The 18,423-nt window shown below is 48.1% G+C and overlaps 1 protein-coding gene across 1 annotated transcript in view; it reads left to right on the plus strand.

Annotated features, from left to right (window-relative positions):
• Positions 1-3,530: 3,530 nt before the first annotated feature.
• The window catches only part of Tfcp2l1 (transcription factor CP2 like 1), a 57,114-nt gene continuing 42,221 nt past the window's right edge, over positions 3,531-18,423 (plus strand). The window contains exons 1-2 of the mRNA XM_036202785.1: positions 3,531-3,592; positions 7,904-8,055. Coding sequence (XP_036058678.1) covers positions 3,531-3,592; positions 7,904-8,055 — 214 coding nt within the window. The remainder of the gene's footprint in view (positions 3,593-7,903; positions 8,056-18,423) is intronic.

The following is an 18,423-nucleotide window of genomic DNA, read 5'->3' on the forward strand; positions in this document are numbered from 1 at the left end:
CATTCAAATCATATTCCTAGAGGGCAGGCCTTAGAGTCAGGGTGATGTCCAGGAAAAACTGGGAGCCCCTTGTGGAACTGTTCAATGGGTGGCTCCTGGGACTCTGCAGGAATGGAGAGCTTATTTTTGTTCTTGAAGGACCCTGGGGTTGATTCTCGGGGCAGACACACATGCTGATCATAAGGAGCTTTTTCCTGTACCCGGTGAAGACAGGGACTCAGGACTTGATGACAGACAGGGACTGTGGTTATCAAAGTGCAGGGCTATGTCCCAAGTGCCAGCAGGGACCTGGGTGCACGGACTAGACCCAAGTCCCAGCTGTGGTGTCTACCTCCTGAGCCTCAGACTCTTTGTAAGATAGGAAAATAGGTCAAGAAGATCCTGGCCACTGGGCTGGTGAGATGGCTCAGTGGGTAGGGTGTCTGTCTCCAAGCCTGACAACCTGGGCTAGATCCCTGGAACCCACATGCTGGAGGGAGAGAATTGACTCTATGCAAGTTGTCCTCTGAGTCACCCAAGGGCTGTGTCATGCACAAATTAACTTAAAACCTTTTTTTTTTTTTTTTTTTTTTGAGACAGAGTTTCTCCGTGTAGCCTTGGCTGTCCTGGAACTCGCTTCATAGACCAGGTTGGCCTTGAACTCACAGAAATCTGCCTGCCCCTGCCTCCCAAGTGCTGGGATTAAAGGCGTGTGCCACCACTGCCTGGCCAAATAAATGAATTTTTAAAAAGCAATAAAAAGTCAATATTCCAGGTCATATGCAAATCACAGACATTTACAAAACAGAGGCAGGAAAAGGTGGTTCATCTGCATATCTGTTCTCTCTATAGCAGACTAATTGTATCCCAAAAGACTGAGAAGTCAAAAGCTCAAGTTCATCATTATCCTCCCAGCAGGAATCAAAAGGCTGCTCTGGCTTCCTGAGAGAAGTTGTGTGGTCACCTGGCACACACCTGGTCAACAGGTTCTGCTTTTCCTTTCCCCTGGAGCTTACTACAGCCCAGAAAGTAAGCCTCACTCTTCCCAGTGTTAGGTCCTCAGGGCCAGTGTTCATTCAGCAGTCATCTTAGCTTGCTCTTTGGAGGGTTCCGGCGATCTTTGTGTTGGCTGGAGCATTGAGGGGCTGGGATGCCCGAAGGCAGGTGAGGCCCCTCTATCTCTGATAGAACATTGGCTGTTATGTCAGACCTGGGGCTGAGGGAGAAGCTTCCTCGTACCCTGGGGATCTGGCTGGGCCTACTCTAGCATTACTTCCATGAAAAGCTTTAAGGAGCCCTGTTGGAAGGGAAGAAGAGAGAACTAATAGAGACGCACAGTACAACCAACCTGGGATAAATTAACCCCACGTGGTCCCAGCCCTTGGCGTGTGCTTGTCTTTGTGGATTCCCTTTCTCCAGTTATTAGCACGTGATGTGTGCTCACCTGGAGGTCTTCCTCCATTCACAGATACAACCGTCTATTGCTGCTTTGCTATTAGCTTCACCCCCCACCCACCCACATCCTGGAAACCTCCCAAGTCCTGCTGTCACCCCACCCCCACCGTTCCCGTAAATAGTTTCTACTTCTTGAGTTTGTTGGTTTGTTTTTTTGAGACAAGGTTTCTCTGTGTAGCGCTGGCTGTCCTGGAACTCGCTCTGTAAACCAGGCTGGCCTGGAACTCACAGAGATCTGTGTCCTCAGTGCTGGGATCAGGCTGGCTAGTTTTTACTTCTTCAGTGACAGTGGCCAGTGTCGGCTGGCTGCTCACCCACTGGCCTTGCTAGAATGACGAGAGCGTCTGGAAGGACTGGCTGGTTGGCATTTTCCTAGGGTGCTCTCTGCCTGAACACCTCTACACCTGTCATGGTTCCTAATGGGGAACTTATCAGGATGTTCATTACAGAATTCTTTAGTATCAATATCTAGGAGATTGGAAGGATAGACAAAGGTGACCGCTTCTTCCAGTTTCTCCATGGGACCTCTGGGGCTAAAATGGCCTCCGCATTGTCCTACATCCAAAGAAATGGGTGTGATAGCCTCAGGAATGTTGACCACCCCCTGGAGACATGTGACTTCCAGGAGCATCCAGTGCAGCAGAGGTGGTCCCTGGAGAGGCAGACAGGGAGTGACATCCTCACAGAGCAGCGACCTGCAGCTGGAGAGAGGTTGGGGCCAGCCAGGAAAGGAGGACTTGCGTATCTGTGCAGTCTCAGGCCGTGAAGGGCTCAGGTCGCCAGACTCATTCAATTATTTCCCAAAAGGAGAATGTAGCCTTACCGAGGCTCCAGGGCATGGCCTGTGGGTCCAGCTCCAGGGGTTGTACAACTTCCTACCTGCCCATGCCCACTGTTCACACTCAGCCAGACCCATCTTTCTAAAAGCAAAGTATAAACAACATCAAAACCTTAAAGGGCCAGAAAGATGGTCAAGGTGCTTGCTGGCCTGTCCTGAGGACCATAGTGAACATGGCACATTGGTAAGGGTGCTTGCGGCCCATACTGAAGACCTGAGTTCGATCCTCAGATCCCCATGGTGGAGAGAGAAGAAATGACTTCTGCAAGTTGTCCTCTGAACTTGACACACACCAAGGTACAATGCTGCACCCCTTGCCCCCCACACAGAGGGGTAGGGTAGGGAGGGAGAGAGAGAACTATAAACTAAAAAACAATCATAAGGGAAGGAAGTGGGGGAGACATTGGAAAGAGACCCCAGCCTCCTGTGTCTGTTGCCCCGGCCACTTCACCCCTCTTCTGTAGGTCACACGAGCCACTTTGTCAGAGCAGGGTTGTCACAAGCCTTGTGTCTCTGTAACTACTTTCTCTTCAGATGCTTGCTAGGCACATCTGGACTCCAACTAAGAACAAACTCTGGGCTCTGAGTAACACGCCTGGGTTGTCTATTTTATTTTATGGAAAGGTCTCCTGTATTTCCGTAACTTTCTGTGTAGCAGAAAATGACCTTGAACTTGTGATCGGCCTCCACTAGCGCTGGGATAACTAGTCTGTTCTACCGCACCTGGGCTTAGAACCCAGAGCTTTGTGTATGTTAGGCGAGCAGTGAACTGCATAAACGCCTAGCTACGGAATTAAAGACAAGAAAAGAGGGGGAAAAAGGCCATAACATCAATGTTCAGCGCAAGGAAAAACAACAGCAATCTTAAGGCGACCCAGAGTGCCTAGGTACTCCTGCCATGGACAACTGCCCTGTGGCTCTGGGGATCTGCCCTGGGCTCGGCGTCGGGGCTGAGAGGCGAGCAGGCCGCAGCGAGGGTGGCCGTGTCCCCAGGGTCAGCGGCTGGGAGCGATCCGGGAAAGGCACAGGACGGCTCAGCCAGGTGTGGCCAGCGCCGCCCTCCCGCCGCGCTAGCCGTGGGGGGCGGACCTGCGGTAGCCACGCCCCAGAACGCCACGCCCACCCGAGGCCCATAAAAGGCGCCGCCCGGCGGCTGCTCGGGTTCGAGTGCTGCTTTGGGCTGGACTGACTGCTGGTGGCCAGCGACGCGGCGTCCAGCTCGGTGCCACGCCCCAGCCGGTGCTGCGGGAGCCCAGCCATGCTGTTCTGGCACACGCAGCCTGAACACTACAACCAGCACAACTCTGGCAGCTACCTGCGGTAAGACCGGGCAGCACCTGCCTGCGATCCGGGTCAGGGCGCCGACGGATCAGTGCGGCCTCCAGGGTGGGGACCCTCCCGGAGACCCCCTGGGTGCCGATCGGGGAGGCGGCGCGCTGATGCCCGCGGGGCGACTCTGCGAGGTCTCCCTGTCGCTCGCAGCGTCCCCGGCCGGGTCCCGCAGCCTTCCCTCTTCCTTCTCCACTTGGAGAAATAAACTTGCCACATCCATCAGGAGCTCCTGGGTCCCGGGAAGCCAGGCCCCGCTCTTTGCTTTCTGCGGCCGGTAGAGGCCCACAGGTGGGTGGCGGGAGCCGGTCTGCGTTGCAGCCTTGCGGGCCGGGGCTCCAAGGGGCTAGCCGTCCCTGCCGGGGTGAGCTTGGTGTGGCCCCCAAGGCCCCGGCTTCACCGAAATCTCTTCTGAGGGGATTTCTCTGCGTGCTTCAAGCGGAGAGGGTCCTGCGGGTTTTGCAAAGTTGTCTGAACTCTCTGTTTTAGGAAGTAGACCCTCCCCCCGCTTTTTCCTTCGGTGACTACGGGATTCTTTTTCCACTGTGGTGCAGCTGGCTGGAGGGCTAATAGGCAGGCATTTCATTTTCTGAACTCGCCAGAACCAGCTTCAACCTGTCTTTATTTCCATCCTAGTCACAGTTTATTATATGTGCCTTACTTAACCCAAAGGGCTCAGGAAAAAGTGAACTGGCAAGCAGAAGTCAACCCCAACTACAGAACCTTAAGTGCTTCATTGGACCCCCAAATCTCCCCTCTTGGATTTTCTGTTATTTATTTGTACTTTCCAGCTTTAGATTCATCTATGTCCAGAAACCCTCTGGGAAGGCACCCCCTTCTTAGCAAGCCAAGGACTGACCAGGTTTCACTGGTGTATCTTCAGTTGTTTGAACTCAAGTCACAGAAAGCGCAATCAGCCTAGGGTCTAGACTGCAGATCCCGGTGTGTTGAGGGTTATGCAAAGCCCACTGTTAAAATGGTACAGAGTAAATACATGTTAACTGTATAACACTCTGTAGGGTTGCTTGTAGTTTCTTTTGAATTGTAGTGAGTGGCCATTAGGTATCTCATCCTGTTTTAAAAATGAATTTGAAGGTGACCTTGAGCTGAAGGAAGCATATTGGAAACCTAGATGCATAAGACATCATCCCATTAGGAGACGGTTTTGTGAGAGGAAAAGGTGGTTTTTCATCTGTGCCTGCGATGGAAGTTTGTGAGCCAGCTCAGCTACTTTTAGGCTTTGGCCTTTGCATGGAAGGAGGAAGGAACATTGGGGCTGAGAGCCGCTACAAAGCCAGGCTGGCTCCCCTGAGAAAGTAGTGGGGGAAGACAGCCCATACTCCCCTCTTGGAAGCTGTTTTTATTGTTCTTCTTATTATTATTATTGTGTATTTTTACTTTCAAACAGACCTAATATTTTTCTTTGTTTTGCTTTCCTTTTTAAAAAAATGCTTTAAATTTAATTTAATTTTCCACAGTGCTGGGATGAACCCTGGGACTTACACTTCTTCCATTTTGACAACTTCTGGCCCTCCTTGTTTATCGTTATTATTTCTGTTCTTCTAGAAGTTCTGCAGCCATCTGACTTCACCGAATAGTGAATGGCCTTCCAGTCCTTCCCTCCCCTTTCTGTTTGATGTTCTGGTGACTTTTATTCCTTGGCAAATAAGGACACCGGGCCAGAAACAAGTTAGTGTTGAGTGACGGTTCTTAACAACCCCCCTCGTTTTTTTTTTTTAAATTTAAAAGTAACAGTGCATGGATTATTAACTTAACATGGTCTGGACAAACATGAAATTATGCAATTCTTAGGTGAGCAGGATGGCTCGCTCCTTCCCGAGCTCCTTGATAACTGCCCAGCCTGGAGAAGGGGGAGGAAGGTTTGCTTCTGGTGAGGGTGCAGCTGGCCAGTCCTGCTCTCGCTCTCTTTGGGCAGTAGACAGGAATAGCAGAAGAGCCCATGTGGGGAAGGTTTCCCAGGTGTGCCCAAAGGCAGGCTTTCTGAGAATTTGCTAGACACAGTTGGGGTGTGTGCTGGGTTGTATTTTGTGGACACTCATTTATGATGGTGTACAGGGAACACATTGTACTGGTGATTATGCAGTGAAGTGGGGTCAGCTGATCTGATTCATGGCCCAGACCATGGAGGGAGGAGGGTCATCAAGATAGGGCGGGACACCTTTTGGTAGCTGTTTCTGTGGCAACATAGTTTAGAATCTTTAAGCCTTGCCTGCCTGCATGCAGGTCATTCTGATCCTCACGGATTTCAGTGTTGCTTGCAAGGACATTATCTGAAGTCCCGGCAACTAAGCAGACTGAGGTGAGACAGTTCATTAAGTCTGGGAGTTTCAAGGCTAGCCTGGGCAATACACTGATACCCTCCTGAAAAGTCTAGAAACCAATTCCTCTGCCACAGGGTGATTGGAGGCTGATGTGTTCATGTATGTGATGGTGTGTGTACATGTATGTGCATGTGTGTAGGGGCCATAGGACTGCCTTTGGTATTGTTTTCTTTGTTTTTATTTTTTGAGACAGGGTCTCACTATGTAGCTCTAGCTATCCTGTAACTCTCTGTAGATCAGGTTGGCCACAAACTCACAAAGATCCACCTGCCTCTCCCTCCCAAGTGATGCGATTAAAGGTGTGGGCCACTATGGCTGGCCAGTCTTTAGTAGTGTTCCTCAGGTACCATTCATTTTGTTTTTTGAGGCTGGGTCACCTACTGATCGGAAATTTGACAAGTAGGCTAAGCTGGCTGGCCAGTGAGCCTCGGGGGTCAATCCTGTCCCATCTCCCCAGCACTGGGGTTACCAGTGTGTGCTACTACGCTCAGCTTTGGTAGGCTGTGGGCTCTGGGATTGATTTAAGTCCTCGTGTTTGCAAATGTTTTGATGACTGAGCTGTCTCCCCAGCCCAGCGCTGATGTTTTTGGTGCAGGGAACGTTATTTAGAGATGAAGGAAACAAATCTCTGAGTATTTTAAGGTTTGCCGCTTGGTAAAAAAACTGAAATCAAGGTTTTCTATCTTCATGGTATTTTGGAGAGATCATTATGAGCTTTAGAACAGGAGCTATGGGCTGGCAGCAGGGCTCAGCAGGTAAAGGTGCTTGCTGCCAAGTCTAATGACCTGAGTTCAATCCCAGGAGTCCACATGTTGGAGAGAGAGAGAACTGGCTCCCAAAAGATCTTGGTGTTAGCACGCACGCTTGTATGCAGTTGTTCACATGTACGTGTGCCTGTGCACACTCACACATACAGATAACCAACTAAAATACATGTCAGAAATTAAAAAAACAACAAAAACAAACAACAAAGCCCCAAGCAGGGTGGTGGTGGTAGTGGTGGCACACGCCTTTAATCCCAGCACTCGGAGGCAGAGGCAGGTGGATCTCTGTGAGTTCGGGGCCAGCCTGGTCTGCAGAGCGAGTCCCAGGACAGCCAGGGCTGCACAGAGAAACTGTCTCAAACCCCCTCCTCACCACAAAAGCCCAAATAAACAAGCCAGTTGCCCCCTTTTTGGAAGAGATGGAGGTGTGTGTCCATTTGGGCGAGGAGACCACTGGTTCTTCAGTTATGTAGCTTACCGTTATGAAGTACTGCTGCGTAGAGGAGTTGATTACAGGATAGAAATCAGGGCTGGTGAGGTGGCTCTTGGTAAAGGTGCAGAGTTTGACTCCCTGAATTCAGTCCCTGGGACCCACATCATAGGAAAGAACTGAGTTTTGCAAGTTGTCTGTAACCTCCACACATGTCGTGATATGTGTCTGACTCACCCCCCCCCTACACTAAATAAATAAATAATATAAAAACCGGGGATGAAAATTGTTCAGATGATTATTCTCAAAGATGTTTTGGGCAAGTGCTTACAGATAGGAAGCAGGTGCCCGTGTTGGGGCTATAGTTCCATGGTACAGTGTTGTTTAGTGTGCACATGGTTTGAGGTTCAGTCCCTGAGAAGTGTATCCCTCCCTAGAAGGAGAAAAAAAAAAGCTTTCTAAGAGAGAAAAAGACAGAAATAGCTGATGGTTTCTGTCGCTTAGGTTTCGGGAGGTCGAAGACAATTTTACACTTTGCCTTCTCCAGGCTGTGGATGAATAGATCTCCCGAGGGCCATTGGGTGGGGCTAGGATCATGAAGTAGTGGTTGCGTCTGAGATTTGGGCCTGGTGGGTAAAGAGGTAGATGAGCATGTCACACTGGACTCTGAAGCCCTCTTTGGTACCATGGCCTGCATCCATCTCGCCCGACATTGCTCCGCGTTCGTGAGCTTTGCTTCTGATCTCACCATGTCTGTGTTTTCCAGGGATGTGCTGGCTCTGCCCATCTTCAAGCAGGAGGAACCACAGCTGTCCCCCGAGAATGGGACCCGCCTGCCGCCCCTCCAGTACGTGCTGTGCGCCGCCACCTCTCCAGCTGTGAAGTTACATGAAGAGACCCTGACATACCTCAATCAAGGTAGAGGCCTCCACAGGGGTGGAACCTGGGTGGGTGGACGAGTCGGGCAGTTAGCAGATGGTGTCCCAGACCCTGTTTAGCTTCTTTAGCTCTGACACGGAACTCTGGACAGAGTACAGGCTTAGGGGTCTGGCACGGGTTCCGATTCTGTTGATACGCTGTGTTGTGTGGCTCCCCATCCATACAGGACCACCATGACTTCCCTGGGGAAATGGAAATATTGCAAACTGATCTGGGAGTAGTGAGGTGAGCCTGGAGTCCTACTCCATAGGCAAAGGCAGCCTGGATGACAGAATGACATGCCTAAAAAGGAAGGAAGGAAGGAAGGGGGAAGAAAGGAAGGAAGGAAGGGGGAAGGAAGGAAGGAAGGAAGGGGGAAGGAAGGAAGGAAGGAAGGAAGGAAGGAAGGAAGGAAGGAAGGAAGGAAGGAAGGAAGGAAGGAAGGAAGGAAGGAGGGGGAAGGAAGGAAGGGGAGAGGTCAAGTGCGGGTTATCTTGTAATAATCCTTCCTCACACAGCCTCCAAAAGTCACGATTGCTGTTACTGTGGGGTGCTTTTGTTACACTTTTGATACCTGGTCTGCTGTCCTTTATGGAGTAACAGCTGGCCTATGTCCTCCTCAGCTCAGGGTCTGGCTTCCACCCACTGGAGAGCAATTGCCCTTAGCTGCCTAGGCCACCATGGCTCTAGCATGCTGACCTGCTATTTCTTATTCTTAAAACCTCAATGATTTCTGGTTTGTTGTTGTTGTTGTGTTTTTTTGTTTTTGTTTTGTTTTGTTTTGTTTTTGAGACAGGGTTTCTCTGTGTAGCTTTGCACCTTTCCTGGATCTCACTTTCCTGGATCTCAGGCTGGCCTTGAACTCACAGAGATCCGCCTGGCTTTGCCTCCAGAGTGCTGGGATTAAAGGGGTGCGCCACCACCGCCCGGCCCTCAGTGATTTCTTGTGGGAAGTAAGAAAGTCTGATTTGGGGGTGTTTAAAAGGGTGAAGGTAAGGGACCTGCCTGGCATGGTGGCCATGTGCAGCCACTCCCCTTCCCCCTTCCAGGTTCTGTTTCTTTGTTGTTTTTCCGAGTTGGAGTCTCGCTATGTAGTCCAGGCTAGTCTGGAACTCAAGATCCTCCTGCCTCAACCTCCTAAGAAGTGCTGAGACTATGGATAGGCTTGTGCTCTGGGTCCAGCTTTCAATACTTCTTTTAAAATTTTTCATTACGTTTATATCTGTATGTGTGTGCGTGATTCCGTTATATATCTGTATAAGTGTGTGTGTGTGTGTGTGTGTGTGTGTGTGTGTGTGTGTGTGTGATTACATTTCTGTATATCTGTGTGTTTGTGATTCCGTTATATATCTGTATAAGTGTATGTGTGTGTGTGTGTGTGTGTGTGTGTGTGTGTGTGTGATTACATTTCTGTATCTCTCTGTGTGTGTACGCATACACACTCGAGGGCTGAGGAGTTCATTCTTTTTGGCCATGTGAAACTCAGGTCTTGGACTTGGCAGCAATCAGCCATCTCACCACCCCATGTTCCCGTTTCTGAGAGTTTCGTTTGTCAGACCCATGAGCCAGTTATGTAGCTTACCGTTATGAAGTACTGCCGCGTAGAGGAGTTGATTACAGGATAGAAATCAGGGCTGGTGAGGTGGCTCTTGGTAAAGGTGCAGAGTTTGACTCCCTGAATTCAGTCCCTGGGACCCACATCATAGGAAAGAACTGAGTTTTGCAAGTTGTCTGTGACCTCCACACGTGTCGTGATATGTGTATGACTCACCCCCCCCCTACACTAAATAAATAAATAATATAAAAACCGGGGATGAAAATTGTTCAGATGATTATTCTCAAAGATGTTTTGGGCAAGTGCTTACAGATAGGAAGCAGGTGCCCATGTTGGGGCTATAATTCCATGGTACAGTGTTGTTTAGTGTGCACATGGTTTGAGGTTCAGTCCCTGAGAAGTGTATCCCTTCCCCAGGAAAAAAGGAGAAAAAAAAAAAAAAGAAATAGCTTTCTAAGAGAAAAAGACAGAAATAGCTGATGGTTTCTGTCGCTTAGGTTTCGGGAGGTCGAAGACAGTTTTACACTTTGCCTTCTCCAGGCTGTGGATGAATAGATCTCCCGAGGGCCATTGGGTGGGGCTCGGATCATGAAGTAGTGGTTGTGTCTGAGATTTGGGCCTGGTGGATAGAGTTTCACTGGTGTCTGTCCTGATGATGGGACTGTAGTTAGCACCGACTCCTGGACTGGAATGAATCTGGTTGCCATCACCCAGCTCACTGGTTCCTCCTCTGCTGTGAGTTGGAATCTGGGAGGGGCAGCTGAGCCCTGGTAAAAAGCTGCCTCCCTTCTGCAGAATTACCTCTTGGATTTGACCTTGCCCGGGTCCATAGCTCACGATGAATGGAAGTACCTGGGCTACCCCTGCATGAAATCTGCTCCCGAGGAAGGCAGGCTTCACCCCTGTAGGCCGAGCACTCACTACTCCTTCTGTGGTGGCTGTTGGCCATTGATGGCAGGTGACAAGCCGGTTGGAAGCAGTCCCTTGTGTGTTTGCACAGTGGCTTCTGTCATTGTCCTTTCTTACTGGGTGAAGGTTAAATGCTGCCAACTTTACTCTTTGAGCAGTTTCTTTCCTCATCAGCACCCCCACCCACCCACTTCCCAGCACCCCTTCTTGCTTAAGTTTGAGAGTGAAGGAATGAGGCCACCTAGCTGATGTGGGTCTTGTTTGGGGCCATGTCCCATGTGAGCTGGTGGGTGAGCAGTGAACAGGGACATTGTGTGTTTGTCCCCTGCCCCCATTTTAAGGTCTCTCTTTGGTCGTGTTCATCATGCCCCGCCCTGTCATTGAGCGAACGGTAGAAAGTGTAGGCCCCACCCTGTGGTTCCATCTGTCTGCCTGTGTTAATGTGGTGTAATTCCTTTGGATGCTTACAGATTTATTCATTCATAGCGATGGAAGTTGAGCCCAGGGCCCCCTGCACAACAGGCTAGTGCTCTCGCGTAGAGCCACACTCCCTCAATCCCTCCATACTTTAAGTTATGTGTCTTTGATGTTTTGAGACAGAGTGTCTCTGTTTCCAAGGTTTGTGGAACTTCCTGTGCATCCCAGATTTACCTCTGTCTCACTCCATTCGTCTCAGTTTTGCAAATGTATTGTCTTGACTGACTAGTAATATACTAGATGTTCATTACAGAAAGTGTAGACTGTTTAGAAGATCCAGCTGTTAGGAAGGGCTGGGACATAGCTCACTTACCAGAGTGCTTGCCTAGCATGCAGGAAGCCCTGGGTTTGACCCCCTGTACCTCATAAACCAAGTGTGGTGGTACACACGTATAATCCCAGGTCTCTGAGAAGCAGGAGTTATCAGAAGTTCAAGGTCATCAGCTACATAGAGGGAGGATAGCCAGGGATGCTTGAGACCCTGTCTTTAAAAAGAAAGGAAGGAAAGGAGAAAGGAAGCTCTCAGAATTATAATTTTGAAAGTGAGTTATATGGGTTTGGAGTGTATGAATTTAATCAGGAAGCAGAGACAGGGGGATTTCTGTGAGTTTGAGACCAGCCTGGTCTACACTGTGAGTTCCAGGCCAGCCAAAGTTTTATAGAAAGCCTGTCTTTAAAAAAGTTATTATCCAAATTCCATGCTTTCATCTTCTCTGTAGTAACTACTATGTGATTACATCCATACAATGTGTGTAAATATATTCATTGTGGCTATAATGTTTCTGCCAAATTAAAATAGTATCTAGCTGAAACTCAAGAAAGTAACTGAAAAACAGAGCAAAGGGCAGAAAACTCAGAAATCAAATTTAAGTCTCCTTTAATATCGTGTGTGTGTGTGTGTGTGTGTGTGTGTGTGTGTGTGTGTGCTTATTTAATTCCATTTATTTAGTTGTGTGTGTGGTGCACTTTCTTGCTAGGGCACACATGCAGAGGTCAGAGGACAACTTTTGGAAGTCAGTTTTCTCCCACCCCCTGGGTCCTGCTGGTGGGAATAGTCAGGCTTGGCAGCAAGTAAGTGCCTTACCAGCTCAACTATCTTGCCAGCCTGGCCACTAATCTTCTATGTATTTTATATATGCATCTTTTAGAACTGGAATAACATAGTGTTGTACCATAAACTCTGTTACTCTGGCCAGTTTTTTGTTTTGTTTTGTTTTGTTTTTGAGACAGGGTTTCTCTGTATAGTTTTGGTGGCTGCCCTGGATCTCGCTCTGTCGACCAGGCTGGCCTCAAACTCTCAGAGATCCGCCAAGTGCTGGGGTTAAAGGCGTGCGCCACCACCACCCAGCTCTGGCCAGTTTTATAGTGAGCAGTCATTGTTGTTGGAAATTAAACACTGAAGGGCAGTGAGATGACTGAACAGGCAAGGACACTTGCCACCAAGACTGACAACCTGAGTTCAGTCCCCAGGACCCACATGGTGGAAGGAGAGAGCTGATTTTTTGAAAAGCTGTCCTCTGACCTCTACGTATGTGCCATGGCATGGGCATGTGCACACACACATACAATTAATGTAATAATTTTTAAAAAATTAAACTCGGAGGACTGGGGATATAGTTCAGTGGTAGAGCACTTGTCTAGAAATTAAACGTTGGTAAGCATCCTTGCATATACGGCTGTTACCTTTTAGTTATAGACCTAACAAATAGAGTTATGGCATTAAAATGTTACACATCTTCTTGGCAGAGTGTCTCATACGCCACCCAGCCCTGTGTATCTCACTGTCTCTCAAAATGAGGTGTTGCCAGTTTTCAGATGAGATTTTATTTTTGTAATAAAAATCTTTGTGTGGTGTCTCAGTCACGGTTCTGGTGCTGTGAAGAGACCCATGGACAAAGCACTCTTAATGTAAAAGAAAGCATTCTGCCGGGCGGCGGTGTGCAAGCCTGTAATCCCAGCACGCGGGAGGCAGAGGCAGGTGGGGCTCTGTGAGTTCGAGGCCAGCCTGGTCTACAAAGCGAGTTCCAGGAAAGGCACCAAAACTACACAGAGAAACCCTGTCTCGAAAACAAAAACAAAAACAAACAAACAAAAATAAGTAAGTAAGTAAGTAAATAAATAAATAAAAGCATTTCATTGGAGGCTTGGTTACAGTAATTTTATTATGCCCTTTGTAAATCTCTCTTGAGGTATTGGTCCCATCCATTGGGACCATTTAGTGGTCATATGTTTTTCTCTGTCAGCCATTTAGCTGTATTTGGTGATAATTATACTTGTGTGTAGCATGTAAGATCTGAGGGTCCTGAGCAGGCCAAGCAAGCACTGTACCACAGGGCCAACACTCCCAGACCAATGATTCAATTTTATTATTATGTCTATTTATTTATTTATTTGTGTGAGTGTCTGTAAACCATGCACACATGTGGAGCTTATACTCCTAAACCGATGATTAAAATTTATTATTTGTGTGTGTGTGTGTGTGTGTGTGTGTGTGTGTGTGTGTAAACCATGCATACATGGAACCTTCACTCCCAGACCAATGATTCAATTTTATGACTTTATCTATTTATTTATTTGTGTGTGTGTGTGTGCGTGTGTGTGTGTGTGTGTGTGTGTGTGTGAGTGAGTGTGTGTGAGTGTCTGCACACCATGCACACATGTGGAGATCAGCAGAGAACTTGTGGGAGTCCTGTCCTTCAACTACATGGGTCCTAGGGATTAGTGCATGTCAGTCAAGCTTGGCTATCTTGCCTGCCCATTGCTTGCTTGCTTATTGATTGATTGATTGATTTGCATTTTAAGCATTACATTGGGTATCTTATCGTATGTGAGCAGTAATTACTTAGAAAATTTGTGTATCTTTTTTTCCTTTTGCTCTTAATTAACAATACTATATGAGGTGTCTTTTCAGCAGACCTCCCGTCCAAGTCCTTAACCAGGACTAACTTTGATTAGTTTGAGATCAGATAAGATTGGGTGCCTTCTGGGTTAATCTGTAATCCCAGCACTCAGGAGCTGAGGCAGGAGGATCATGAGTTGGAGGCCAGCTTGGGCTATGTATATGTGTGTGTGTGTGTGTGTGTGTGTGTGTGTGTGTGTGTGTGTGTGCGTGCGTGTGCGTGTGCGTGTGTGTGTGCGTGTGCGTGTGCGTGTGTGTGTGTGTGTGTGTGTGTGTGTATGTATGTATCATGGTTAAAAAAAAGAAACTGTCACTGCCAGGCTATGGTGGTGGCACAGGCCTTTAATCCTAGCACTCAGGAGGCAGAGGCAGGTGGATCCCTGTGAGTTCAACGCCAGCCTGGTCTACAGAGCGAGATCTAGGAAAGGTGCAAAGCTACACAGAGAAACCCTGTCTTGAAAAACCAAAAACCAAACCAAACCAAAAAAAAAAAAAAAAACCCAAAAACACCACAATAAAAAAAACCCTGTCACTATTATTAACATATTATCAACAGCATGTCATTCAAGACCTTTTTAGTCAGTTGATGGGTTTTCTCTTCAATTATTTGTACTATGTTGGCCCTACCATATTTATTGCTTTCTTTTTCTTGGTGGTTCTGAGGATAGAAACCAGGGCTTTGTGTGTGCTAGTTAAGTGTTCTATCTTTGAACCGTTTCCCCAGTTCCTTACTGTGTTATCTGTGTGAAGCCCATCCATGTCTCTTGTAGAGATGATGTGTTTAGAGCTCTCTGAGAACAGAGAATACCATATGTCTATCTGCACCGCTGGCCTCCACTCCCCACAGGTCAAACCACCCAGGGTGTCCTGGTCACCAAACCTGCTGGCCCGTTTTCCACGTGGGACAATGGTTGGAAAACAAGTGTATCTTGAGAAAAAGACCTGTAAAGGAGCGGACAGCTGCAGAAGAGAATGAAGGCTTGCTAGTTCGCTGTTGGGGTCAAAGGTCCTTGTGGACACAGCTTTGGGACAGTGGAGCCTGAGGGGAGGGAGGAGGAGGTGTAGAGACAGTGGAGCAGAAGAGCCCCGGGTGCTTGGAGATAAGAGGCTTCTTTCTGAGTGCTTGCTGAGGAGAAAGCCTTGGTCTTTGCCACCCAACTAACTCTTCGTGGTTTTCTTTATCACATTTATTTATTTATTGGTGTACTTCTGAGATAAGACAAGTTAGGGCGCACTAGTGTGTGTGTGTGTGTGTGTGTGTGTGTGTGTGTGTGTGTGTGCGCGTGTGTGCGCGCGCGCGGTGCACTCATGTACGCTTATGAAGCACACACAGAGGTCAGAGGACAGCCTGCCCGGGTTGGTTCTCTTTGTCCCGTGAGGGGTCCCAGGATTGAATTCAGATCATCAGGCTTGGTGGCAAGTGCCTTGCCGCACCGAGCCACCTCAGCAGCCTTGAAACAGCCTCGGACCTTCAATCTAGTGATGAATGGTCACTGAAGCCTTGATTTCGTTCATTCGGGAACTAAAGTCAGTGGAGGTCGAAGGTTCTGAAGAGGGGAAGGCTAAAGGATGGCAAGAATGGAGGGCCGGCATGGCTGACGCTGTGTCTTCCAGCAAGTCAGTGGCCCCTCCTTCCCCCCCTCTCCTCCCCCCTCTCCTTCCCCCTCTCCTACCCCTTCTTCTTTCCCCCTCTCCTTCCCATGACTGTAAACTGGGCAAAGGAAATCCCTTAGGTAGGTGCTCCTGGGAAGAGTGAGCTGGAGACCACAGAGCTTAAAGTCCAGCACCAGGCTCCAACAAGCCCACTTCTGCCATTATTGTTTATAGAGAGGAATCGCGGGCTGCTGAGTTGGCTCAGCTGGTAAAGGTGTTTGCTGCTAAGCATGACAACCTGGCTTTGACCCCAGGACTCATGTGAGCGGAAACAGTGGTACAAGGAGAGACCCCTGCAGGTTGTCCTCTGACTGCCATAGAGTGGTGTGTGTGTGTGTGTGTGTGTGTGTGTAAAATTAGCAGTACAGTATACCTTGTTGTGCTACTGTGTCTAGCACTAGAGAATTAGAGAACCTTTTTTTTTTTGAGACAGTCTTATATACCCCATGGTGGCCTCAAACTCATAGCTGAGGATGATCACACACATCTGATCCTCCTGCCTCCACCTCCTAAGAGCTGGGATTACCTGAACAGGCTTATGTAGGACTGTCGATCTAGCTACACCACAGCCTTAGGCATAACAAGCAAGCACCCTGTGGACCAAGCCATATCATATCCCCAGGACCTAAAACCATTTTTTTTCTTTCTTTTTTGGTTTATCAAGACAGGGTTTCTCTGTAGCAGCCCTGGCTGTCCTGGAACTCACTCTGTAGACAGGGCTGACCTCGAACTCACAGAGATCACCTGCCTCTGACTCCCTGAGTGCTGGGGTTAAAAGGCGTGGCCATCCCCCCTCAGCCTAAACCATTTCTAAATACCACTATTGAGTTGCAGAGCCCATGCTCTCTAGGTGAGCAGGAAGCAAGCCTGTTCACCAGAAAAGCACTTTCTAATCCCATCTCCCCATCTACGGCTGAGGATCAGGTTCAGAGCCCGAGTCTTGGTCCTGCCCTGATATTCTCATCTAGGTTTACTCTAAAATAAATTGTCCTCATTTTTATTTCAGGTGACAGCCTGATAGGTGTCTTTAAATTCCCTACTCTCCTCACCTACCTGGTCAGGCAGGGGTCTGGGAAGTGATGGAGCTATAGTGGGTCATGAAGAACTTTCTGGAAAGGGAAAAGTCATTTGGCAAGCCAGGTTTTATTTTGGGTAGGTCTAGGCCTCTGAGGAACTGTGGGGAAAGTCTCTCCAGGGAAAGAAGAAAGCAACACTTTCTTCAGTTAGGGCTGCATAGGAAGGACCGCACAGGGCCTACCTCCTGCTTGTAAGATGGAGTTTAGCTTTCCACCAGCCCCTGGGAAGTCCTTTAATCCTGGGCTCCTGGCTGTCCTCTCCAGGACAACCTCCCTTGCGACTGTTGGCCTGGAGAATGAAGTGTCCCACAAGTGTCTGGTAACATGTTTCCTTCATCCTGGCCTCTCAGTGACTGAATTTAAAGAATGAAGTGGGATTAAACCCTCAGTTCGCCCGCTCTCCTCCACAGCTGAGTTTTCTCTTTCAGATTAATTTTTAGCCCAAAGTTTGGGAATAGAAACTACAGAAGACAAGTGTCCTTGGAGCACATTACTTAAAAACAAGACAAAATGCTTCCCCTCTTTTTATTTTAGAGGGAGTAAACTCTCCTTGTGATATGAGCTGCCGAGCAGAGACATGCCCGTTCTAGAAAATACCCACAGTTCTGTCTTCTAATGTTTTTCTTGGTCTTGCTAGCATGGGCATATGTACATGTGTTTTTTTGTTTTTGTTTGGTTTGGTTTTTTGAGACAGGGTTTCTCTGTGTAGCTTGCGCCTTTCCTGGAACTCGCTTTGGAGACCAGGCTGGCCTCGAACTCACAGAGATCTGCCTGCCTCTGCCTCCCAAGTGCTGGGATTAAAGGTGTGTGCTTCCACCGCCCGGCTGTTTTTTTGTTTGTTTGTTTGTTTGTTTTAAGATTTTTTTAAGGTTTATTTATTCACTATGTATACAGAAGGGGGCGCCAGATCTCATTACAGATGGTTGTGAGCCACCATGTGGTTGCTGGGAATTGAACTCAGGACCTCTGGAAGAACAGTCAGTGCTCTTAACCTCTGAGCCATCTCTCCAGCTCCATGGCTGTTTTGTTTTTGAGACAGAGTTTTAACATGTAGCCCTGGCTGGCCTGAAACTCACTATGTAGACCAGGCTGGCCTCAAACTCTTAGAGATCCACCTGCCTCAGGCTTCAGAGTACTGAGATTAAAATCACGGGTCATCATGTCTGGATGACTGAATCATGTAAGTTTTTATGATGTGAGAGTTTTTCCTGTTTAATTTTTTCCCCCAAGACAGGGTTTCTCTGTGTCGTTTTGGTGCCTATCCTGCATCTCGCTCTGTAGACCAGGCTGTCCTCAAACTCACAGAAATCCAACTGCCTCTGCCTCCAGAGTGCTGAAATTAAAGGCGTGCGCCACCACCGCCCAGCTTTTTTCTGTTTTTTTTTTTTTTTTTTTAAAGAAAAGATTTCTCTGAATAGTCCTGGTTGACCTGGAACTTACTCTGTAGACCAGACTGGCCTCAGGGATCCTCCTGCCTTAGCCTCCTAAATGCTGAGATTAAAGGTGTGCACGACACCGCCCGGTTTGAGCTTTTTCCTTTCAAAGATAAACAAGGTAAACTGCCCCACCAAACATTCCTATTCCTTTCCTGAGGGTACTTGCTGCACTGGGGGTGTGGCTCGGCTGCACTGGGGGTGTGGCTCGGGGAGCATTTGCCTTTATGCTCAATCGGAAGAAATTTGATATCAAATCTGCTCACTTATTATGTGTATAGTGTGTTTAAATATCTGTTTAACCAGTTTATTTACTTTCTAGATTTTTATTTCTATTTATTTATTTATTGGTTTTTGATTTTTTTC

Source organism: Onychomys torridus, chromosome 11 (genome assembly GCF_903995425.1).
Source record: "Onychomys torridus chromosome 11, mOncTor1.1, whole genome shotgun sequence".
In the NCBI taxonomy this organism is placed as follows: domain Eukaryota; kingdom Metazoa; phylum Chordata; class Mammalia; order Rodentia; family Cricetidae; genus Onychomys; species Onychomys torridus.